At 38.2% G+C, this 27135-nt stretch overlaps 1 protein-coding gene across 6 annotated transcripts in view; it reads right to left on the minus strand.

Annotated features, from left to right (window-relative positions):
- Window positions 1-1239: 1239 nt before the first annotated feature.
- ano5a (anoctamin 5a) overlaps window positions 1240-27135 on the minus strand; it is a 32326-nt gene continuing 6430 nt past the window's right edge. The window contains exons 3-22 of one of the 6 annotated variants that reach the window (XM_052597850.1): window positions 26865-26996; window positions 25395-25436; window positions 20406-20513; window positions 19665-19733; window positions 19270-19554; window positions 19035-19145; window positions 18806-18921; window positions 16478-16612; window positions 16187-16292; window positions 16014-16074; window positions 14856-15007; window positions 11393-11467; window positions 10023-10251; window positions 9527-9696; window positions 9262-9359; window positions 8931-9061; window positions 5933-6138; window positions 4629-4831; window positions 4425-4530; window positions 1240-3473 (exon numbers count right to left, since the gene is read on the minus strand). In XM_052597850.1, the coding sequence (XP_052453810.1) occupies window positions 3237-3473; window positions 4425-4530; window positions 4629-4831; window positions 5933-6138; window positions 8931-9061; window positions 9262-9359; window positions 9527-9696; window positions 10023-10251; window positions 11393-11467; window positions 14856-15007; window positions 16014-16074; window positions 16187-16292; window positions 16478-16612; window positions 18806-18921; window positions 19035-19145; window positions 19270-19554; window positions 19665-19733; window positions 20406-20513; window positions 25395-25436; window positions 26865-26996 (2772 nt within the window). In that variant the 3' untranslated portion in view covers window positions 1240-3236. Of the gene's footprint in view, window positions 3474-4424; window positions 4531-4628; window positions 4832-5932; window positions 6139-8930; window positions 9062-9261; window positions 9360-9526; window positions 9697-10022; window positions 10252-11392; window positions 11468-11702; window positions 11784-14855; window positions 15008-16013; window positions 16075-16186; window positions 16293-16477; window positions 16613-18805; window positions 18922-19034; window positions 19146-19269; window positions 19555-19664; window positions 19734-20405; window positions 20514-22483; window positions 22581-25394; window positions 25437-26864; window positions 26997-27135 lie in introns of those variants that run through there. The other 5 variants (XM_052597849.1, XM_052597851.1, XM_052597854.1 and 2 more) reach the window with 5 other exon arrangements.

The raw sequence follows: 27135 nt of genomic DNA on the forward strand, positions 1-27135 counted from the left end.
CATCGGCTGCATGATTGAGCTTCCCTGGGAACCAAAACAGATGAGGCCCTGTCCAGTGTCCCAAGGATGCCTGTCCATTGCACGACATGCCTAAGCCTGACCTGAAGGCACCTGTTGTGACAACGACATGCCAGAACACATGTAGGGCATCCCGGGCCATAGAAATGCAAGGTCTGACCAGGGGCTGAACATGCAACAACACATTGGCGTGACAGTCATGCTTTGTGTAACTTGGGAATGTAACCAGTGCTGAATTGGTCTCATTTGAAGCAAACTGAGCTTCATGACTACAGCTGTGGATGCCATTTGCCCTAGGAGCACCTGAATTTGTTTTATCGGAAACACCATCCTGCGTCTCAAGGAACTCGTTAGAGGAGCATGCTGTCATACTCCCCGAATCTAATATCTTACAGAGAAAGAGACCCGAAGCCCCAACTGGCTGAGATGCTGGTGCACCAGGTCCCTGTGATCGCACAACTGTTCCAGAGACTGATCCATTACCCAGTCATCCAGACAGCTGAGGATCATGTTGCCAACTTCATATAACGGGGCAAAGGCACCCGCCACAATCTTCTTAAAGACACAGGATGACTGGAACATCCCGAAGGGGAGGACCATGTACTGCCTAGTTAATTCCCCAATCCAAACCATAGGAACTGCCTGTGCCAAGAAAGAATCGAGACATGAAAACACACATCCTTAAGGTTGACTGCTGCAAACCAATTTTGGGGCTAATTACGCGCTACTACGTCAACATCTTGAACAGTAGCTTGTGAAGGGTCCAATTCAAGACTCTCAGATACAGGATTGGCTGAAGGCCACCGTCTTTCTGCCAACAGCTTACAGACTTTGGAGGGGAGATGAAGACAATTAGTAAAAGTGGCAGTGTTTTGTGTGCACAGGTGTACTGCAACAGCTCTCTCAGCTTGCAGGACTTCAAGTATCAGCTGTTAATGTTTTGGGTGTCAGGACCGCAGGACATATTCAGAGGTCTTGTGGAGTCGATGCGTCAATGAATCAGAGCTGTTCTAGCAGCAAAAGGGAAACCTACACAATATTAGAAAGGTGGTGATAATACTGTGCCTGACCAGTGTAGAAAGTGTCATAAATCATATGTGCAGTACTGACCCATCAGTCTCGAGGAGCTATGAAGCAAACCTTACGTCATTATCTCTCAAAACCCCTTCAATTCACATAAGAGTCAAAGCAATGTCCATAACAATCAAACACTTGAGGGTATCTGGTGAATTCAATAGTTTATTTGGGGGACTTAAGTATGAAAAACCGAGTACATTTCTGGTACATTAGCAGTACAGAAAAACACACTTGGATTTATATCCACATCCAAAATAACCATGCATAAAAATAAGCATAAAATCAACTTAAAACAGTAAATGTCAAGAAAGAAAGAAAAAACAGAAAAAGGATAAGGCATAATCATTGATCATTAGATCACCCAGAACAGCTCTAGAACTGAAATTGCAGATTTGTTTTCATTTTTAAATTACAGATGTTTTACTGATAAATGGCTTTTCACCTCATAGCACAGCTTGCAGATTGTCAGTTACAGAAACCAAAAGTGAATAACATTTTTATGAATAACAGTTCTTATTATGTGAAACAGTGACTAGATTCTTCATTTCTGAACCAGAGACCGAAAACAAAATATTTACACAAAATATCATGATTTCCAACTTAAATATTCAAGTCACAAATAACAGCAAATGCATATGTTTTCCATCATCATTAGCATATATACATGTCAGACTGTCAGCTGTTCATGGTCCGCATTATAACTTTTGATTTGAAGTTTGATTTGAAGTACAGTGCCAAATGAATGACCAGATTGGCATATTATGAATGAATCACAGATTTGTGCAGATTCAAAGGGTCGTTAGTCACAAATCTTTCTTCAATAACACTGAGATAAATTACTCCTCATTAAGTGCTTTGTGCAAAACAAACTCAGAGTGACACTGGCCTTCTGACCAGGAAAACACAGTAAATCAATTAGAAATGAAGCACAAATATACACTCAACATGGAGATTGTGTTTTAATAAAGGCACATATATTATCTTTGCCATTCAAATCACCGGAGCAACTTTGGCTTTGAGAAGATTTTGTAAAGCTTTAAAGTGCAGATTATCTGTAACTATGAACGCAGGGTGAGAACGGCTGCCTCTGTCACCTGAACAGCACAGCTACAGCAAGAGTGTTGTTAGTGTGCATATTTAGATACGGATCTACTCATGTTTGGCGTATAGTCTCTTTTTTTGCATACAATTTCCAGTAATTAAAATAAATCTAGCATTAAAGGATGCTTTAAAAATCAGTATTGGCGCCGCATCAAGCCATGAAGTAATACTGCAAAATAATAGTGACAGTTCGTCTTAAATATTGTACAATTTTTATCAAAAAAGAAAATACACAAAATTTACTAAAAAAAGAAACGCTAGTATGTAATTGAAAAAAAAAAACCTTTTTTCCTGAAAACCCTTTCTTTATACGTGAACTCAGAACATACAGTAAATAGGAGTGTTTAATATGTATGTCTCAACGTAAAGGATCCATGCATATGTCTATGGTATTAAGGCTTTTTATATTTGGTAAATTAAAGGCATTCTTAACAATAAAGCTTGTCACTCAGTACTTACATTTTGACACTGTGTGAAAGAGACACTCATCTATGCCATAATTCAGAGTAATTCACACAAAACCTGAAACGTCCAGTTTATATTTTAGTTTTGGGCTGAAATCTTAGCTTGCTATTTCAGCTGCCAGACTTTCACACAGAGTTTCATACAGATCATAAACAGTCTTCATTTATGTTTGTAGTGTCTATAAGAGACAAAAGCGTGAGAGAACCTAACTGTTCTTGAGGAGTGCAAGTGTCATTCTGCATAGACAGAAACTGAGTTACAGCTCGTGTGGCTTTAGGTAGAGCTAAATGCATTTAAACATTATCATACTTCTTTTATATAAACTTTTCCTTCATGTAGGCATGTCTCAGAGGTCACATGACTGAAAATGAGGGCTTTGGGAAACATATCATAGTTGAGGAAAACCCCAAAACAGTGGATGTGGTATGAAAAAAGACTATCAAACATAAACTGAGATATTAGGAACCAGTGGTGTGTGTTTCTGTGTTGAAATGGAGAGGATTGGTTTGAGACATGGGCTGACTGAAAGCTTTCGTGTGCTAGTGTCAAGGTCAGGAGAGGTCAGGCAGGCTGTGTTAGGTCAGACAGTCTGATAACACCTCCAGCTTCACCGGCGCGGCGGCTGTGGTGGGACACGTGCACTGCTCGATGTTCGAACCGTTCTGGCTGAGCTGGATTTTGAGTTTTTCCAGCTCGTAGTTGTGCAGGTACTCCTGGATGAGGTAGCGCTCGCGCTTTATACGGGCTTTCACTTCGGACGGCACGTCGGGGATCAACCATGCCACAAAGAACTTCACCACAAACACCACATGCTGGAGGGAAGAAGAGCATTGGGACAAGTTTACTACTTATTTCGGCACTGATGACAAAAATGTATCGGAGATCAAAATGTTACAAACCGATACATTTATAGAACCAATGAAGCAATTAGTCAGGGTGTAACTTCTTTATCATATTATTTTGACTATTGTAAATAGAGGTCGACTAATGTGTTGGTTTTGCCGATTAATCGGCACTGATAGTTGATTGCCGGAAATATCGGTTATCGGCAAAAAACCATGCCGATAACTTTCCGGGTTGCTTCCTTTGATGGAGCAGCCGAGAAGGGTCTGCTGTCATTATATAGTATGTTGCAGAAAATGATGACCACCATGTGCTGTTTGTTTTGCCACGTAAGGCCACGCGCTGGCTTCAAACATGGGTTTAGATGCAGCCGACAAAAAATGTTGCCGTGCAACAGAGACCATTTATATAGTTTTGCATTAAATTACATTATATTTGACCCAAATCACTGTTAATGTACACCATTTGTTTTTTTTAATTTCAACATTTACTATGACAAGTACATTTTGTACATTTTAAAGTTTATTCTTTTAACATTACATAAACCGTGAAATAACTGCACTTCAAATGTATTTCAAATCGTAAAAGCACATTTTAAAAACAACTACTTGAAGATAATATATTAACAAAATAAAAGAGCACTTAAATGTACTTAACTAAAAGTGTTTCTATGTTTCTTAACATAATTTAATAACATTTTGAAAAGATCACGTTGTAATGTCAAATAAAATCTTTTACTTTTAAGTTTGATTTATATTTCCTTTTTATCATAGGACAGTGTAGATTTAAGGTGTATTAACTTTTTCATTTTAATACATTTTTAATTCAGTTTGTAAGTATGTATATTCCTTAAAAGTATTTCTAAAGCATGCTAGGCGTTATTTTTGACTCAGGAAAGAAGATAATTTGAGAGCTCATACCTCCATGATGATGATAAAGGCTAATCTGGCAGCGAGAATGTGCCAGAACTGCATGTTGTGAACGTACTGTTTCTCATGTCCGGGAGGGTAGCGGTAGTCACGATACCTGCAGCATCCACACAGCATTCATGTGTATTATATACATTTACCAGAGTCAGGATTAATCTATCATTTAAAGACTCTGTATAAGCTACACAACCGTACCTGCAGGTGGTGATGTTGGAGCTGAAGAACCAGTCGGGGTTTTCGCTATCCTCTGGACTGTTCTCTGGTTTGAACTGTGAGATGTTGAAGAATGAAAGGCTGTTGTTGATGTATCCTTCCATCATGCCCTCATTAACCTCGTAATACACGTACTTATACACCAGTCGAGGGATCATGTCGGATGTGAATGACACAATGAAAGCCTGAAAGGCAAATAAATCACATTTAATGCTGTTACACGTCATAATTCCATATCAAAGTTTCATTACCAGTTTATAAGCAACTTAAAGGCTAGAGAACTACTGAAAATAATAGAGTAAAGATGGAAGTAGGGCTGTCACTAATGATTATTTAGGTAATCGAGAAATCTGTTGATTATTCTGACAATTAATCGAGAAATCGGATAATTCTTATTTTTGTATTTATTTTTTGGTAATAAATATAGATCTGAGTGAACAATAGCTTTTAAGATGAATTAAATACAGTACGTATATAATAGTAATGAGGCAATAATTAATTCTAATTAAGCGAGTAATCATATGGGTTTATTGAACAAAAAAAGTTATATTATTATGTATTACAAAAAATATAGCTAATGTACAATAGGTATTTACAACATTTAATTCAAATTTCCACTTAATCTTTAATATCTGGCCATTTCTTTATTGCAGAAATGCTAAAGCCACTGTAATTTCTTGAGTAACTCAAGAGTGACGGTTAGTATCTTGAGAAAAATATTGATGTATTCTCCTGTTTGTGTAATTTATAAACAATTTACCTTACAAATCTGATGAAATGGCACACATTGCGTTCCCAGATGAACCATAATAAACCCAAACTCACAACAATATGCAAAGATGGAGTTTGAGACGCTCCACACATGTAAAGGATAACAGTTACATACCTAAACATGCATCGCATTTATTTATTTAACTGAATCATTGAAGCATTTGTGAATTCACAGTAGAATTATACTTTATTATGGTTTTTAAATGTGTTTTATATAGCACGCAGCCTTGGAAAATGGTCTAATAATGCGTTTCATGGATTGTCGTCCGTGGAATGCACCACTTCTGGTATTTTGCCAGTTACCCGACACAGACAAAAGGCAATCAATGATTTTTTTTTTAATGGAGTACTTGATTGAATAGAGGAAATCGTGACAGCCCAAGATGTAGGTGGACTTAATATTAATGTAAGCTGGTTCTTGTTAAGGAACGACTCACTGAACAATCAGTTTGAATTGTTCAACAAACTCTGAAGTAGTCAAAGTGGTTCCTGGCTCATTTTTACTACAGACTCACATTGGTAACCACTGAGAAAACAGCAATCATGTTGAGGATCTCGTCCCATGCGCCGATGCTGTGCGCTTTGGCTGCGACGGGCCGGCGGAACTGAGTGGTGAATTTCCACGCATCCACTCGCACTTCCAAGATATTATTCATCAGAGCCAGCAGAGGAGCCAGCGGGAAAGAGGCCACAAACAGGGTGATGAAGCCAAACTGGATAACTGCAAACAAAGACGAGATGAGTTACAGCGCCATCTGTCAGTAAGACTGAGTTACTGCAGTTTGGTTTGTTTATATAGAAGTTGATGATGTATGGAGCCCCAGATATGACACAGGAGAAAAAACTATATATATATTGTGTGTGAATGTGATATTAATGTGAATTAATGTGTATGTTTTCCTAATGCCTGTCAGCAATTTCATAAACCTCATCCTTTTTTCGTAGTGATAAAATACCTCTATTGCTGCTGTAATAAAAAAGTATGACAGAGCTGTTTTTTTTTTTTCTTGCATGTCATGTCTGGGGCTCTTTATTTATGATTTTAAGTGTTAATTAAGTTACTTTTAAATCATAGTCAATTTACAATTTTACAATTTGACATTTGACAAAGTTAAGCTGCATTACTTTTAGATACTTGCCTTTAAAGATCAATTTGATAAAGTAATTAGCAATACTAAAAGTTGTGTAAGACTTAACATCAACAAAAAAGAAACATATTTACCACTATCACTTTCAGTTCTCAAAGGTGTTGTGAACAAATGTTTTGTATGTGTTTTATGGCCTTATTTCAGTGATTTAATAATAGTTTTTTTTTTACAAACACTGATAAACCACACATAAACATGTTGCTTACATATTATTGTAGCCCAGTTTCTGCTGAATACAGTATAATCAGACTTTAGTCATTAATATGTTTTTAAGATACCGCTGTGTTTGACAGGAATGGAAACAAGGCTGTGATGGACAGTGGATTGTACTGTTGTTTAACAACATGCCATTGATCACATTCAACAGACAAAAAGTCCATAAAACTTTGAAAAATAAGACAAGTGCAAAGACATTAATCTCATCCCTCACAGCCTTTTATTCCACGGTATCTACAATGACATATATTATGTAAGCAAAAACTTTTATTTTGAATACGATTAATCGTGATTAATCATTTGACAGCACTAATAACAATATATTTAATATATAAATGTTACATATTTTTCTTGAATATCAACATGCATGTTGTTTATATTTAGGTCCCACTTTACATACATGTGTACTTACACAGTAACAAGATGTGTGTGTAGTATGTAACCACAGTGTAAGAACACATTGGTAAATAGTATCTACATCTCTAATGCTTGTGTAACTACACACATGTAACAACTCACTTAATGGTATGTATAAGTACAAATGTGAAACAGGACATTGGTAACAACACTTTTTGGTAATAAAAGTTAAAATGTGTAACGGGACTAACAGCACTTTTTGGTAAAGAAAGTGTTACAATTTAGCTTTATCATGTAATGTTATACAGCATTACATGATAAGAGGAACCTAACCCTAACCAAACCTACCCATCTCCACCCCCCGGATCCCACTTCAGCCCTAAACCTACCCATCTCCACCCCCCGGATCCCACTTCACCCCTAAACCTACCCATCTCCACCCCCCGGATCACACTTCACCCCTAAACCTACCCATATTCACCCCCCGGATGCAACTTCACCCCTAAACCTACCCATCTCCACCCCCTGGATCCCACTTCACCCCTAAACCTACCCATCTCCACCCCCTGGATCCCACTTCACCCCTAAACCTACCCATCTCCACCCCCCCGGATCCCACTTCAGCCCTAAACCTACCCATCACCACCCCCCGGATCCCACTTCACCCCTAAACCTACCCATCTCCACCCCCCGGATCCCACTTCACCCCTAAATCTACCCAACTCCACCCCCCGGATCCCACTTCACCCCTAAACCTACCCATCTCCACCCCCGGATCCCACTTCACCCCTAAACCTACCCATCTCCACCCCCCGGATCCCACTTCACCCCTAAACCTACCCAACTCCACCCCCCGGATCCCACTTCACCCCTAAACCTACCCATCTCCACCCTCTGGATCCCACTTCACCCCTAAACCTACCCATCTCCACCCCCGGATCCCACTTCACCCCTAAACCTACCCATCTCCACCCCCGGATCCCACTTCACCCCTAAACCTACCCAACTCCACCCCCCGGATCCCACTTCACCCCTAAACCTACCCATCTCCACCCTCCGGATCCCACTTCACCCCTAAACCTACCCATCTCCACCCCCGGATCCCACTTCACCCCTAAACCTACCCAACTCCACCCCCCGGATCCCACTTCACCCCTAAACCTACCCATCTCCACCCCCCGGATCCCACTTCACCCCTAAACCTACCCAACTCCACCCCCCGGATCCCACTTCACCCCTAAACCTACCCATCTCCACCCTCCGGATCCCACTTCACCCCTAAACCTACCCATCTCCACCCCCGGATCCCACTTCACCCCTAAACCTACCCAACTCCACCCCCCGGATCCCACTTCACCCCTAAACCTACCCATCTCCACCCCCCGGATCCCACTTCAGCCCTAAACCTACCCATCTCCACCCCCCGGATCTCATTTCCACCCCTAAACCTACCCATCTCCACCCCCCGGATCAATTGGTTCCAATCACTCTTATACATATTGTTGTTACAAAATGAAGTTATATGATTCCTGTTACATAAGTACTAGGTGACGTGAAAAAAGTGTTTCCTGTTTCCTTTTACACATTTGTACTTACACAAACCACCTTGAGTTTTGTTACATGTGTGTAGTTACAGAAATATTACCAACCTGTACTTACGCTGTGGTTACATACTACATACACATTTAGTTATTAGGTAAGTACACAGGTATTAGGGACACTTTATAATATATATATAAATATGATAACATATTTAAAGTTAGTTTTTCAGCCCTGATGTACTGTAGCTCACCCATCTCCAGGTACTCGTAGAAGAGGCCGAGCTGACTGAAGCCCTGCAGGTCATGATCCTGCTCCCAGCGGCTGTACAGACTCTCCGGATGTTTCCGTGCACTTCTGCTCACCCACCAGTTACACAGCCAGCTACACACAGACAGACATATATAAAACACCACCCACTAACAACACACACACAAACACATGGACATGCACAGGAACACATATTACATGCATCTGCTTTCTTGGTTTACTATCATCAAAATAGACACTACATACAGTATATACCATGTTCATGCAACAGATTATAAGAGTTGTGAATGTGTGGTTATGTCATGTGGACTTACGGGACGAGAGCTTCCTGTATGTTCCCCCACACCTGTTTACCCACCATCACGATCACTAACTGAGTGGTTAACTCGATCAAACAGCCGCCTGGCTCGCACTGCAAACACAATTATGATGATCAGAAATAAACCGACCTAATAAGTAACTATACTCAATTAATATCAGTGATCCAATGGCAATAACAAATGCATAACAAAGGTTTGAAAAGTAAATAATGGCATGGAGAAGAACTTTAAAACCAGGCCCGTGGGCTCTCAGGTTTACCTCTTCATTTCTCCACTTGCCGAACATGTAGGAATAGTCTCCAGGGTAGCCCACGAATTTGCCCTTGAAAAAGGCGACGTAGAAGCAAGAGGAATAGTAGTTGACAAACTGGAAGAGGAACATCTTCACCGTCAGCTTGTTCTCGTACTCCACATGGGTTTTGGGAACCTCTGCAGACAGAAGAACAAGTAACAAAAATCTTTACATTACGGAAATACTTTATTAACTGAATATACGATTGTTTCTCTTATTGTTTATTTCAAGATAAAGAACGCTAAACGAATCGACTCTAACAAATCAAAAACTAGAAAGGTCAAATAAATGCAATAAATTAACACGTTTTAAAACCGAAACCAACAACAACAATAACAAACAATAATCTAATATCGTTTTTTTAGTTATTGTATTAATTGAAATGGGTCATTTGAAATGTTTTAAAGCTTTTAGGTGGAAAAAAAGATGCTGGGAGTCCCATATATACTTCCTAAAGTCTCACCCATATCAGTGATCCTTATAGCTACGCGCTCATACAGGAAGTTGAGGATCATGATGATGACGAAGTTGATGCAGGAAGCCGTGACGGATGTGGCGAACTGCGGCGTGATAAGGTTTCCAATCAAATCCATCTTATTGGTGGGGCTGTCCTTCATGATGCTGGCAAACGCCGCAAACACCGCCAGACGGTACGCGATCACACCCACTATACTGGCGATGATCAGAGAGATCTGGGGTTGGGAGTTAGAGAGGTACTCGTCATACACACACACACACAACTCACTCGCTGCAGTTACTATTACTACTCAATTATCCGTGCAAAAATATTGTTAAACAAGAAAGACTGAATTATGAAGAAGCGGTGCTTACTAGGACACGTCAAAACAGTGAAATGCTACATGCTGGTAAAATCATGCATGTTCTACAGCACACATCAGATTTACTGATTTAACTTACTTACTGCTGTGTGATTATGTGGCCATACAGTCCAGCGACTTATTAACATTCAATATTGAGTCTTACCCATATCATGCCATGACTATCTGCTATACAGTATAATATTTGTATATATTAGCTCTGTTCCAAAACTATATACGTCCGTCCAAATTTACATACTTCTACACTATAGCTTTCTTTTTTTTTTTTGTATGTATGTAAAGTGTGTAAGAGTGCCTTTCTTCAATGTCTGGAATATACACATTACAAAGAGAGAAAAAACATGTTAGCATGTCGCTAAGCTAACAACGCTAATAAGCATGAAAGTACATAGCAAGTGCAAATATTGGGTAAACAGACTACTGCTACATAATGTTCTAGATATATTTCAGTATTAATAACAGTTGTATATGATGTCCTAAACTATCATATGTAGGTAGTTAGCTAACTGTAGGAACAGAGCCAATATATTCAGTGGGAGTCAAAAATCTGAGACAACTAGTGAAAATGCTTCTGCATATATATATGTATGTATGTATATTAACAGAAATTCTTGTATTTGGTGTGCCTCTCTTTTGCTTTAATGTCTAAAGCTAAACAAAGCCTCAAGTTTCTCATTGGCATGATTAGAAGTTCCACAGACATTAAACGCATTTGCGTTTTGATGCAGAATCTTACTATTATTATTATTTGTTCACAATATCATAACATGTATCGTGTTTAAATATCTGGAAACCTTGAAGTTTCCCACTTTAATTCAATTTTGAATGCCATTGTTGTCTAGGACCTTTGGACCCCACTGTATTTTGATTTTTGTACATCATTGGCATTATTGTGCTAATATAGAAAGGTGCTTATAACAATTTGACACAGTTATTCTTCACTACATGAAATGAAATGATTATACCAAAAGTAGCAGATGGTTGTGATGCTCACCCAGAAGAGGACGGTGGCCCCGGACAGTACTGAACGAGCACACTTGCTTGTTAGAGGTAAATAAGGCTCCATCTCCTACACAGCAAGCAAGCACAGCAGGGATCATGAGCGAGCCCCAGCACACACCTGGCACACATCCTAATCTAGCACTGTCCACACGGCTGTGTGCGAGGACTCTTTCTGTTTCTATCGAGTCTATGACTACAGTCTTTCAAAGCTGCGGTCACACTGCAAGCAGGCTGCTAATGCTACACACTCGCACACACACAGCAATCTCATCTACAGTATGGTCGTCCTGTGCCTGCCTTACCCACAACACAACAGTGGCCCAGCACAGGATAAACCTGCCTGCTTTATCAGCTGGGCTCTGCTCTAGAACCCACTCCAGTTCCTACACGATACGAACAGAGCCAAACAAACACGCACATTATCTAGTTTCTCAGTTGGCTCGTGGATAAACCAACCTTGACTACCGACTCAACACCTAAGAGACTGTGTAGCTTCATATTCTGCCCATTGTCTGTCATATTATAATATTTGGACCTCAAGAGGATCTTTTATAAACCTAACATACTCAAACCTAATATACGTGACCCTGAACCACATTATAAGGGTTTTATTTTTTTCTAAATAAATAAGCTTTTCATTGTTATATGGTCTGTTAGGAAAATATTCGGGCAAGGTTCAATCATTTGAATTATCTCAGGGTGCCAAAAAGTCTAGACAAGATTATTTTCCATGTTTCCATGTTTTGGTTGTTTAAAGCAAAAATGTAACACAATTTTTTACATTTCAGAAAGAAAACATAATATTTACTTGTCAAGTAAATGCATCTTGATACAATAATTGTTAGACATTTATAGAATATCGTTTTTTGCAGTGTACAGATTTGTCACTTATGGGCCGTTCACACAGAATGTATTTTTGCATCAAAAAACATGAAACACAGCACTCAGGAATGTTTTTTTTTTTTTTTAAGGGCAGGGCAAAATGCCTCTTGTGCCATGTTTCTGTCAAATAAAATGATGCAACTTGCTAATTTAAAATCTTGCAATGTGTGCCCCGCCTCTGCAGTCTTGTGATTGGTCCGCTGATTTGGAGTTGACATTGATGAGTGGCACTGCGTGTAAAAGTTGAAATTCCTGTCTTAAAATGTGGTGCTCATGTGTGAGACACTGCATGAGATGCAAGACACGAGTACAATGGTCATACATCCATCTAGTGCACATTTACATTGAATAATAATGGAAAAGTAGCACACTGGAATGTAAAACACATTTTGTGTGAACGTCCCCTTACTCTTTCCCCATTTAATGAACTATTGTATGGGCCATTCACTATGTTCAGCTAATAAATACTGAAATTACATCTTTCCAGAGACTTTCTTGAGGATGAAAAGCTTTACAAAACAAGAGCTGTGTACCAAGACCTTGTTATGTCCATCCATCACAGCCTTATCTTCATTTCGTCAAATTAACTATGTCATCTAAACTGTCTAATATAAACGTTTTCTGACTAGCCTCGTAATCTTTTTGACTCGCCTCACTTGAAATACTGTCTAATAGTAAAAAATATATATATATTTTAAAGCTAATATAAAATCGACTAAAGGAACAGTCAAAAATCAGTGATGAAAGGCTGCAATACAAGTTTAGCAAAGTTACATTCAGAACGAAGGATGAAATTCAAGAAAATAACGCAATGGACATTTACAATAAGTAAACAATACATTGACAATTATCCATAGAATCAAAAAATAAAAATAGTATCTGCTGTATAATTACCCATGTTTTACATCAGTGTTCCTCATTCATGATCCTGAACAACAGTATGCTGCCTTCATGTGATATCAGAAGTACCGAAAACACACGTTACCTCGTTAGAAATTGGACATGAGCGGCCTCTCAAGTAGTATTTACTACCGGCAAACTAACACCTAATTTTGATTCTCAAGTTTCTCAGTTAGACGGGCCATAAACATTAAACTTTTATATTTTTTTCCCACAACAGCTACATTACTTTCTTTTGTTGATAAAGTCATCACCATACTAGGTGTGTAAAGGCACACGTATTCGTATTGAAAATTATCGGTATGTGTGATTAGGTTCGGTACGCATGAGTGTTTCTTATCAAAGAAACATAGGGTACTTCAGTTTTCCTTACTATATGTCCTTTATATACTTTGGTAAAAAAAACAAAAACAAATAGTCTCATCAATAAATGCTGTTTTGATGTTAAAATTTAGAAGTAAATTTAAAAACTGCATTATGCGCGATTTACATGTTTGCATATATAACCGATAACTTAATTTTAAAATTAATTTAAAATCTTTTTTTTTTTTCAAGTAATATCAGTCAAACTGCAATTGGGTTGTTTTGATTAAGTAATAATAACTTAAAGACAGTTAATTTACAACATTAAAGTTCATTGAAAGTATGTTTTCTTTTGCATGTTAAACTCCACATTTCATGTTTTAGAGTTTTAAACTCCACATTTCATGTTTTAGAGTTTTATAAACACTTTTTTAATCATTGTAATCTCCTCAGATGACCATGTAGATGCCTGACGAACGTTGTTGTGATCATAAACTGTATGGTTGTGATTACGCGCAGTTCTCCCTCACCAATGTAATGCGCTGCTTCTGCAAGTTTCAATGAAATGTTTCGGCTTTTATTTTTCTTTTCACCCTGAAAAAAAGATATCACAGGCTCCTCAAGTTCATCAAAATTATCCATCCTCGATCACTTTTAGTCAGCTTTGATAAAACTCCTCTCAGCTAGCGTGTATTTCTAAAGTGAAAGTAATCTTGTCACCTGACCTGAACAATGCGCAATGATTCACTAAAAGTGACTTATCGGCTACTGTTCACAAACAGCAAGGGCATTTATCGGTTTCTGCAGTAAAACATGAACTCACGATGCATTGAAAGTGACAATACCGGCTTTTTTGAAAAAAATGTGTTTAGGGTTCAGATCACGCAATATGTGTTGAATAATGCACGGCAATTTTTTTTTTAAGAGTCGTTTATCGGTTTCTGCAAATTAACTATATATATAGTTATATGCTATATATATATATATATATATATATATATATATATATATATATATATATATATATATATATATATATGACCTTATAGTAATGTGGACCTTATAATTACAACTAGGAATAATTACAAGTAGGAAACTTCCAATAGCATGTGAAGGCAGCATTAGTTTGATCGAACTCTAATTAAACACACCGGAATAATCTAAACCAAGTGTAAAAATGACAGCCTGGTGTTCTTGAGCACATCTGAAAATAAACTATGCAGAATTATAAATAAATCTTTCGGAGACCAGGAATGAGGAACCTAGCTCTATACGATCAAAACAATGATTTGCTGTAATCTAGTTATTCCTGGTAAAACTACACACTGAAAAATCTCTGGTTCAGAAGGTGATTAGACGTGTAAGCGTACTTGGGTGACGCGGTTGAGTCGGCGGTGGGTGCACTTGGTCTCGTATTCGGGTCTGAGCTGCATCTGTTGCTGCTCTTCCTCCATGTCCACCAGATCCCACTCGTACTCCAGTCGAGCCTGACGCCGCTTCCAGAACTCCAGGAACAGAGTCACTGACACCGGAGGAAACCAACACTTCACACTCAGACACATGATACAGATACAGATCCTGGCTGCATACAGCGCTGCGGGGATGATGCACTTACGTATTTTAGCAATTCTGATGCTTCTTTGGTTAAATAAGGTCTTTGTTTGACATAAGCTCAATGTATAATCATGTTAATTCTACACCATCAAATACATCAGCGATAACCCTCTTTTTTAAAGCTTTCACTTGTATTGAAAAAAGCAGTGTCTAAATGAGATCGTCACAGCAAAACTCATTTACTCACTAGTCACTACTTATTATACTCATACTCAAACTTTCAGGGAAAATTTTTAATAAAGTCTAGAGAGTTGCCTGAAGCTTACGGGCGATGAAGTCATGTGATGTGACTGTAGTTCGTTTATAGCCTTCTCTTTAGGCTTCAAATAAAAGTTGTGTTCATGAGTGAAGATAATCACGTTGAACGAAAAGTGAGATAATCAAAAACTTTCTCTCTGCAAGTCTTTTTTGTTTTGTCGACAGAAGTGATGCTATAAAAACACATTATCACTGTAGCTCTCTTCTGAATCACACCGATGATGCCCCACTTTTGCATTCTCTGCATATTATGTACTATAGAAATTAGCATAATTTAAAACTAAAATGTTTTTTTATGCAACCAGATATCATAATTTGCTAAATAAAATACTTGCAGTAATTGCCTGACTGACAACATGAGTTATTTTACTAAATGTTTGAGAACAAGTATCATCTTCCACCATGAGGGGCAGTCAAAGTAAAAGAAAAGATTAAATATTGACCAACTTCAGGCAGTGTATGTGCCAGTTTCATGATCATAATTAAATCTACATCCAAATATGAATACATGCTCTTAAATTATGGCTCATTCCTTTTTTACTGGCTGACCAACTGACATCAAACTGCATGAGGTATGATAATCGAAGGTGTGGGCAGTGATTTGAGCTAACACATACAGACACCGTTCTAGAAGAGTTACAAGAGGCTGTACTCACCCCATATCCCCATGAATATTGCAAAGAACACCGTCGCTGTGTTGTCAAACAGATACGATTGCTACAAGGCAATCAGATGTGCATTAATAAATACCCAAAATCAAGCTCCAGAAGTAAATAAATAAAAGACTTTTTTTCATGACTAAAAGATGGACAGTTATTTCTTCACTCACCCATGAGGAGCTACAGGTTGTGTTGAGCTTCCAGTAGCCACATTTCTTATCACAGAGCGGACACATGATAATCTGCCCTCCAATGGTCTCATTACAGATCTCTTTACTGCACAAAAACACAAAGAGCTCTCAGAAACTGTTTCTGTGAACCCAGACTCAAAGTTACTACACTTCACTTGTGTTGTAGGCCTCAAGCCTTATGTTACATGCCATTGCGTTTCTGAAAACTGTCAGAGAAGTGTCATTCTTGTCAGTGCCACAAGGGGCGCTATAGCACCGACTTCTTCTCACCTCCAGACATTTTCATCAAAGCTGACCAACCCATAGATGAAACAGAACAGACCAACAACTGCGGCATAGGAGAGCATCTCTGTGTAGAAACCCAGCCAAGCGAAGTAGATGCCGATCTTCTCTCCATAGTACTTCCTGTGGTACAGGAAACACATTAATCAAGGAAGCATCCATCCACTTGCTAAGTGTCAGCAAGACCTCACTTAGATTTAGAATAGATTTCACCTGTTTACTGATCATTTATTTAAAAAGAAACCTTGAGTTAATTTCTTCAATAAATCAGTGCAAAATATGCATCAGCCTATTTGAGCTATGATACAAAATATTGCAGTGCTTTCAAAATGATATTACCGTATTTTTCGGACTATAAGTTGCACCTGAGTATAAGTCGCATCAGTCCAAAAATACGTCATGACGAGGAAAAAAACATATATAAGTCGCATTTATTTAGAACCAAGAACCAAGAGAAAACATTACCTTCTTCAGCCGCGAGAGGGCACCGTATGTCTTCAGTGTAGACTACAGGAGCACTGAGCAGCATAGAGCGCCCTCTCGCTGCTGTAGACGGTAATGTTTTCTATTGGTTCATTTCTCTTAGTTCATTTCTCTTGGTTCATTTCAAATTAATTTTGATAAATCAGTCGCACCTGACTGTAAGTCGCAGGACCAGCCAAACTATGAAAAAAAGTGTGACTTATAGTCCGGAAAATACGGTAGGTTCCCTATATGCAACATTATACAAGATATGCGATGATGATTTGATGAAGCTAATTTTTGAGGAAGCTTTGTGATCGCTACGCTAGACTGTTTGTACAGCAATATGTCGTTGTCATTGTAAAGGTGAAGGACTGGTTTGTTTGGGTTCTTGCGTACAAGGAAATGAAGACTGGTAACGATAAAATAAACCTACAACAATGACATTTTTTTTCCCTTTCTCTTTGGAGTGTTACAAGCTCTTGGTGCAAAAGAAGATCTGTAAAGATACAAAGACTGAAGTCTCAAATTCTTTATGAAAGGTAAGGCTCGTCCACACTCCCCTAAAATGCCTTGTTTAAACACGCCCCCACATCTCTAGGTCACTGTGTGCGGAGACTTCTCGATGTTGTGGAGGAGACACTGTTTTTATTTTGAAACCAAAGCTACTTAGTTTGGCCTTCCAAAAGATGCACCGTCCTGCATCCCCAAGCTGCTTAAAGTATTAGACTCGGCTACAAACAATAACATTCAATGCTAATATATTTTAAATGTGCTAAATCCCACTCATATTTAATTATAATGTGCAAATACAAATACATATGAATACATGACATATACGTTTTAATAGACCAAAACTAAGGCATGCAACAACAACTACTTTTGTGGAAAATGTACTATTGGAATACATTTTCATCGAGTATGCCTTTAATTGTAGTAAGAGACTGTTAAGAAAAACTTAATATTGTTAATAAACTTGGCAACTCAATTTTCACTCTTTTAAAGGCAAAATGTGTAGGTTTTCACAGCTAGAGGGCGCATATTCAAAACAAAGAAAGAAACAAAGGCGTAGTTTGATGAGTGTGGAATCATGGGAGTTGTGGTCTTTATCCCTGCAGCCGATGCAATCCGACGGGACTCAGGCAGAAATCATGTTCATGCATGAGCTAAAGCTGTCGAAGGGAAACAAGGCTGAACGAGTGCCACACACGGCTCGAAAGCAGCGGAGCTTTTATTATGCCACAGTCGACAGCTTCTGCTTCTTCTGCTCGTGAGTATGTGAGGTAAAGCAGCGCTGTTTTATCATACTAGATACGTTTGAAAGTTGTGTTATAATGCTACTCTGTGCAGGCGTCACCAGTCTCTTAAAACACAACACATTAAAGCGTCTTTGGTGTTTCCATGTTTTCTACAAACTCAAGGGGTTATGACGTCATTGGCAGGTGACACAATGACCAGGGACGAGCAACTATTTAAAATCAATATTTCTCTGGATTTAATCATTCCTTGAATCATTTGGGATAACGTAAGTACACAAGTCAGCAAAATATATATCACTGTACTATTGGTTTTTGGAAATTTTAATTAATTATCCAGTGCCTTTAATGAATTGCACTGGATACACATCAGCACACTATTATCAGTGCACAAAACAGCTTTAATGAACACTGGCCCATCTCTACAAGGTCAAACAAGCAGACAGTGTATTAATGGTTAGTAGTTTACGCTATAATAGGATCAATTCTATATATATTTAATTCATAATTCTATATATATATATATATAATCATTTAATATATATAGCGCTATACTCACATATATAAATGAAGTTTTTGAATGAAGGAATGGTCTCACCGTATGAGGTTGAGCGGCTGCTCCTTGTAAAAGCGGCTGAAGCGAGCCCAGTATTTATACAAGGCATAGCGTTCGCTCTCACAGTTCGCATCACGAGACCTGGTCCAGTACCTGGACTACAAAAACCACACATTGACATTATTGTTATGATCATTATTAAACCTTCTGAATCGTAAGTCTCGACAGGTTTGTGCCACTGAATGCACGTCTTCCTCTGTTAAAGCCTTACGTCATGCAGAGGGAAGGCAGCTGTGTAAGTCCCGTTGTTCAGCAGCCTCTTGATGCCCTTCTTATCCTTGTCATCTTTACTGTACGGACATCGGGAAAGGATGTAATATACCTACACGGAGAAGAAAAGAAACCAAGCCTTTGGTTACAGGGCTGCAGTGAAGATTACTATAATGTCATATGTAATTATATGTAATATTTGTACATATTCTTGGCTTTTCGTCTAGTTTTCTTACAATCCTGTTCCGTGTGGATGGAGGAAAGAAGGTTTCTTTGTCCTCGATGAGGAAGAAGTCGATCTTGCTCTTGTCAAAGGTGGCGGTGAAGTAGTCGGGCTCCGGCTGCATCACGTGCTCGGGCAGACGGTAGGGCGTACAGAGCCAGCTCATGGGCACCTCTTTCTTCTCTACAATATCGTTGGTTTTAAAAGGCACTTTGATCTTCAGCACGTCTGCATATGTTGCCAGCACTTCCCACGGGACGTGGATCTTCAGGAAGTACGTCTTCCCATCTTCAGACTCCTGCGAAGACAAGCGTGTGTCACTAACCCTGTTTCTAATACAGTTTCAACAGTAACAGATGGAAAGTAAGAACGCTAATACACTGATGTCATTTGTGATGCTTCACTCACAGATTTGTCCTCCGTCTCCAGCTCAAGTCCAGCTTTCTGTAAGTTAGCCTCAAACTCCTTCCTTCGATCCTGCATGAAAGATCAGTAAAACATCTGACTGTTTGTGCTTCTGCTGCAGTACACACTGTACGTAGGACAAGAAGGGTTTCTGGTAACTGTTTATGACAGACAAACAGACAGTAAAGCTTTTGGAGATCAATATTTGTGTCTGCAGAGCTGCATGTGTGTGTGAGTACATACTTTCTGAGTGACAAGAACGTGGAAGTACATGCATACACACACACACACACACACACAGCACAGCAGTGTGAAACTTAGTCAAAGGTGTTTTATAATTTTTTACTAAGTCTTCTGTTATTTTCACTCAAGTTTTGAACAGTTGATACACAAATACCAACAACTAGAGTTTCTGTGTGCATTAAATGTGCATTAAACATGAAACAATAACTACCTTTGTGTTAAATCTACCACACAGCAACTCACTTGAAACATGAGAAGTTACATTTGCTAACAAGTTCTTACATAAGCAGCTCTGACTCTATGCTAATTACCATTTCTAAGGCATAAGAAAAAAAATTGTTTTTTTAAGGATGGCTATTAGTTTGGTAATTTGTTTAGGCAAATTATTATTCCACATCACAGAAGGATGCCAAAAGTCATCATATGAAAATAAACCTGTAAAACAGAAAATGTTATCAGATGGGTATAAAACTATAAAACGTAACTGAATGGATGACACACCTGTTTCCTTTCTCCGTCCTTGTCTTCGATGTAAGACAGAACGAAATCTATCCTCCGCACGCCATCTCTGAAGTACACAGAGTCCTTACTCTGCTGCTGCTTATCCACCTGCACACACAACAACATTTATTTGCACAAACTTTTATGCAAAGTATTGTAGCTTCATAATGTTTCTGTTTATTTTTAATTCTGGAATGTCTTGAAAAGGTAATAAAGCCAACTCATGCATGTTAAGATACTGTACAAAATATCATCACCTTAATGGATGTTTAGAAACACAGCTGGATGCATGTTCAGACACTTATTCAGTATTAAACATGATCGTCTTCAATAATGCAGTTTCAACATTTCAAACCAGTTCAGAACAGTCTGTTGTCTAACTTCCTCTAAAACAATACAAGCATCTTGCCACACACACACTAGGGATGCACAATATGAGATTCTTGCCGATATCCGATATGCCGATATTTTTCAACTCATTTTGACCGATACCGATATATTATTATTTTTATTTTTTCAAGAAGAACTTATTTTTTAAGTTCTTAACAATTACTTATTTGTTAGAATTAAACAATAATGAAGTTATTTTATAATGAAAGTGCATTGCAGGTATGAAAATAGCTATAAATAAACTATATCATTCGCTGCATTTTTTTTCTTCCAGAAAGAAACAGTAGTAATCTTTACATTTTATTTTAAGATTTAACATTTGTAGACAGTCTAACAATAACACAGATTTAACTTAACCAAACCTGATTAAAACCCAACATGTATTACATTCTTTACTGAACATATTTTGCTTATAGGAGGGAACTATTGAAGCTATAGAAGTTTGTCCAAAAAAAGTCCACTTTCACTAAATCTTGACAATCAGTTCTACTGTACATAACCCAAGTTTGAATCCCAGTTGTTGGTTCTTTCCAATCCCATTCCCCTCTTTCTTTCCCTCTTTGCTTCCTTTTTATTCTCCATTATACTGTGACTACAATTACACATATTTGTTAATGAGGTGCTGAAGAATTAGGTTAAATCGGTGGTTCTGAAAGTAATACCACAGCCAGTGACTACAAAATTATCCCTATCAATAACTTTGATCAAACAGTTTTGGACAAATATGTGGTCTAGCAGAATGTTAAACAGTCTTAAATTGTACTTTGTTAAACTAAATGTAGGCCTATGAATCAAACTGTTCGCTGAAATATCCACAAACTAAAAAAATCAACAACACTAAAATAGGCATGTGTAGTTCTTCTGTCATGTCCAAACCAATGTCAAAAGGAAATATATGCCCTTGACATAGAGAGAATAACAGTTATCAAATGTTTGAGAACCACTGGGTTGGATTATCATGAAATGGCACAGCCTTCAAACTCATAACTCTCTTCTTCTACAGTTCAACGTAGTAAATTACACAGCAGTTATACAGTTTGCTACCATCTAGTGTTCAGGATTGTCTGATTAAGACACACAGGAAGTCTCTGCAGAGATACACTAGTCTTTAACACCATGCAAGAGTCCTGAACATCTTTCTTAAACCCTATGTTAATCACAGTCTACAGTCTTACTAGGTGCATGACAATCCTGACCTCAGATCAGCCCTGAGAGAGGCTAGCAACGACATTGACCAGAGCTAAACAAGCTGGAGTCAGGAAAATACGTCGGCAGGAACAGCAGCTGCAGTCTGCAGCTGTTTACCAGCACCTAAAAATAACCTGCACACAATGCATAACACACACAAATGCAGCCAGTGACCACAGAGCCAGCCCGGGGTGTAAAACACCTCTACATTCTCTCACGCCACTTCCAGAGATGTGCTCAAGCCAAACAACATTTCTCTGAGGTTTAACCAGCAAACACCACTGATTTTCTTAGGCCTCTCCTACAAACACAACCTCCAGATGACTACCAGCAGTCTACGGCTGACACTGCCCTATTCAAGTAATACACGCCAACATCCATTAGTAAATCCACAGTAATGTCAGGATCCCTGAGTATCAAATTCCCCAGAGATTATTCCACAAACGGGAGACGGGAGATGGAAGGAAACGACAAAAATGGAGAAAAGAGAAAGACTTAACCTCCAATCCGTTTATCAAGTGCTGCATCATTGGCGATTCTGGGAGTCTCCAGAGGCAGAGACCACCTCCCTTCCTCCAGCAGCCAGACAAACACACACACACACACACACACACACACACACACACCCAGTCCTTAACAGAGCGGATCGAGGGACAGAGCGTAGGGGCTCACGGAGATGACATCATCATCATCGTGCCAGCAGGGCGGACACCGTCCAGCTAATGTAATCACAACACCAATCTAGATTCAGACATGTTCTGGAGAAACAGGGGTGGTGCTGGAGTATTATGGGCTGCTACTGCTGTGCGGATGCTGAGGTGCCCTTAGATTGTTTTAGTCGGTGGCTATGGAGTTGCCAGGATATTGTTTGGTTACACCACATTGTGCTTTGCTGATTGCTGAGTTAATGTTCTTATCTTAACCAGTCTTTTTTATCCTATTTTCTCAATCAAATATTTTGACTTAAACTGGACATCATTTGAAAGCTTAAGACACTCAAAATGCATCATGTGCAAACCGTTTTGAGATTGGATATCGTGTTACCATTGGAAATGGTACGTTCAATCTTTTTAATGGACTCCTGCCACTAGTGGAGTATTTTATAATAAAAGCGTTTTCCAATCTTGCCATAACAGACATAAAGGTCAGAGTCTCAAGATTTCATATCTGGGCACCAGTTTGCAACTACAACAACAACATAAACAAGAAGAAGAAGAAGAAGAAGAAGAAGAAGAAGAAGAAGAAGCATTTTTGCCTACAAAATCTCACTAGAACCTCACTATTTTTGAATTTGTGTGATATCAGCTTCAAATTTGGAAAACAGCTTGATTGGACACATGACTTTGTTTTGTTTTATTGTGACTTTTATAGAAATATTTATATAACATTTTCATACAGTACATTTTCAAACAGTGAACTTTTACATTATTTTTTTTATGCTTTCACTTCAGCAATTGTTCACTGATTGTCTACTTTAGAAAGATACCAATCTTAGGTCTTTTTTCTTTTTTTTTCTAATGGTTCATAATTACAACCATTTTCACATCTATGTTCAAAAAGATGGGAAAGTTAAAGCACTTTGAATTATTATTGTGTATTGTGTGCTTTATGAATAGACATGTCCTGCCTTCTTTGTGGATGCAGGGGTGGTTGTTAGGGCACTGCTATGTGTTTGCTAAGGTCTTTTGAGCAATGCAATACACTTTTTGAGTTTACAATGGTATTGGTCTAAAGAGTCCACCTTCAAGGCAATGATGTGCCAAATGTTAATCTGAGGGATTCATTCTTTTTTTTTTTTTTTTTTACGTGATAGATTAAGCAAGTCAGTAAAACGGACAGAAAAGTCAAATCTAGCTCAACCAACCCTTTTAAGCTGAGCTATGAAAGCAATGAGCTGAGCAATACAAATTTCCACAATAATGTTACCTCTTCTGTCATTTGCATGTTAAACGTACAAACCCATTTACAGATCGTGACATTTTCAAAAGCGCTAAACCTCAGCATTATGTAAATAATAAGGCCTGAACCTCGTTCACTCAGCCTTCCTCACATCTGTCTTGTGCTTTTCCAATCTATTTTTTGTCCAAATTCTGGCATTATTTACACGCTCGCATCACGTTATTCACATTCTGTACGCATTTCTTCCTGTCGTGGTGAAACTGCCCCTTTAAGAGCGCTGTAGCCTGATCCCTTTGTAAACAAATCTCACTGGCACACACAGAAATGCTCTTCTGCGCAAACATCTTCTTTCTACTGCGACTGCTGCTCTTTCACTACAGGTCTCTCCCTCTTTCATTTCCTGTAATTACAAGTTGGAGATGATACACATGAACATATGTTAGGAAAAGCAGGCAATAATAGCTATACACTCCTGCGCTGACATATAGAGTAAGTATATGTTGGGTTGAGTAAATGGGGCTGGGACCGAGTGAGCTGCACAGCCTTCAGCCACAAAAAACTGTCTCTCCAACACAGATATATAATTATGTAACGTGACACAATTAGAGACTCAGACTCTATAAAAAAACAGAGCTAATGAACATGATGATGCTTTTATGTTCATACAGGGAAAGAAACATGGTCTTTATTTAGAAACTTATCTTTAGTGTTAAGGAAGTATCAAAAATCAAGGTAAAATAAACCAATTTAAGCTCTCAGCTATTTTCAAGAATGGGAAAGCATATATTATAAGATTCTTCAATATGAAACTCAGACAACTCTATTATAGCCCGAGCAAACTCTGGGATAGAATTATGGGTTTAAAATGTGTATTTATAGACATTTCTAAATACTTCCTTAAAAGCTTTCAAGGGGTCATGAGATGGATTCTTTTAAACAGTCAAGTTCCTTAAGATTTACTTAAAATGTTAATAAAAAAATAAAATGAATGTGATTGATCTGATCTGATCTAGTACCACTTCATCTTTCAACAGATGTTTCTTTGTGAACAAAAGCTCAAGGCCAGTCTGATTTCTCACGTCATGACCCCTTTACTAAAAGTATAGCACACTTCTTCCTTAAGTCACAGTCATAGCACACATAACTTCATTTATTCATGCCTGCAGCACAAATGGTGCAGAACGAGTTACAACCTGACGTTCAGAACGTATGGTTATTTATTTAAACAAGCCTCTAGTCTCAAGTATTAGCAATAGTAAACAGCACATAGCAAACACCATCAACCCAGACACACTACTGTCGCTCCCACCCTAGTCACCTTTATTCATTTATTCTACATTATTCCCCACATAATATTCAGTTTCTCACACTTGTTAGGTCACATTACAGTCGTGTTGCCATGCGTTTCATGTATAGCATAATAAAATCTAATATGACCATAAGCAAGATGCTCACTTGCTCAAGCACACACACGAACACAAACTCAGTTCAGCCCTCTTTACCGTGGCGTACCCTGGAGCGATACTTCAGAAATAAAGCTCTCTTTCTCCAGATCTGTGGATGAATCGAGCATGTTGTGAGGGTAAAGACATGATATATACACACACACAATGACAGGTCTATGACATCTGCTCACACTACACAATAAACCATCCGGGAGAAAGTCCATTTGATTGATTGAACCAATCTGTTACCTATTTATTTCAGAATGTTTCACTGTAATATTGAATGCAGATAAACTCTAGAAATATATATTATAAAAGATCTGATAAGCATGTTATCAGCAGCAATATAATGATATTACTCCAGTTTCATGCATTAAGTCCAAGGACACAGATAGTCTTATTTGCATGACACCTTTGGTTTCACGAATCATCGGCAAAAGCAGCAGCGAGTGAACGCCCATTGCTTTCAGCATCTGAAGTAACAGGGCATGCAAACACTCAAGTGAGTACAGAAAAACAAGTTAATCATTGCAAAATATCCTTCTTATGAACGTGGGTTATTAAAAGGGGCCATATTGTACAATTGTGTTTTCATATAAGTCCACTTAAAATGTCACTAAAGGTTTCTTCCACAAAGAGAACTGGGCGAACTATTCCTAATACTTCTACATGTAAATAAAAACTAGTGCTGTCACATGATTAATCACACGCATCCAAAATAAAAGTATTTGTTTACATAATGTATGTGTGTGCACTGTGTATATTTGTTATGTACAGTATATATATAAATAGACACACATGCATGCATATATTTAAAATGTTATGTTTATATATTAAATATATTTATATATAAAATAAATTACATGAATATACATGCAAATACTATCTAAATATATACTGTGCGTGTGTTTATATGTACATCATAAATATACACAGTACACACACATGTAATAACGTAAACAAAAACATTTATTTTGGATGCGATTAATCACGATTAATCGTTTGAAAGCACTAGTAAAAAGTATGATGAAAACATTTTTATTTAAACATTAAGACCATAAGATGAAGTTAAATGGATTATCCTACTTGATATTCTGATTAATTCATTGCATTTATCAATACTTGCTATAATGATAAAGCCCCGCAATGAGGATGATTACTTCATCAATGCATTATTTGTACATTACTTTAGAGTGGATGCATTAGACATCAGAGGTTGACTCACAACAGCATGACAAATGAAATAAATGTGGATTATATCCATACTATATAGACTGCACTCGCAGTACTTACTCAAAACAAGTACTCGCAAGTACTCACTAGAGTATGCAATTTTGGAAACAGCCGTTGTTCATCTTCATATTACTCAGTTATTACTGGCCTACAGTTCACAATTTTATAATTGCATTTCACAGTCTGCTCCTTCATTCAATCTGTGCTTCAATCTATTTTACTTGATATAAATTGGTTTTGATATCATGGCCCCTTTAAGACAGACTTCAAACTGACACACAACACAAACACACTCCCTTCTTACCCCTTTAAAGCTGGTGAGGTGCTGTTGTGGTTCGGTTTGCTCTCTCTCACACTGTTCACACACATTCACTGAAGAATGACTTGAGCAAACAGACACCGCGCTTGTGCATTCAGACTCAACACTCAGCGTGGACTACACGGACAGTACAGAGATAGAGAGAAGAGACAGGCCCACAGTCACAGATGAGTGTGCATTGATGTCATTAAAACTGATGGGAGCCGAAGAAGGTTAAAACCATAAGGGCAAGAAAAGGGTTGAGAAGGGTGGTGGG

This window comes from Carassius gibelio, chromosome B25 (genome assembly GCF_023724105.1).
Source record: "Carassius gibelio isolate Cgi1373 ecotype wild population from Czech Republic chromosome B25, carGib1.2-hapl.c, whole genome shotgun sequence".
Classification (NCBI taxonomy): Eukaryota; Metazoa; Chordata; class Actinopteri; order Cypriniformes; family Cyprinidae; genus Carassius; species Carassius gibelio.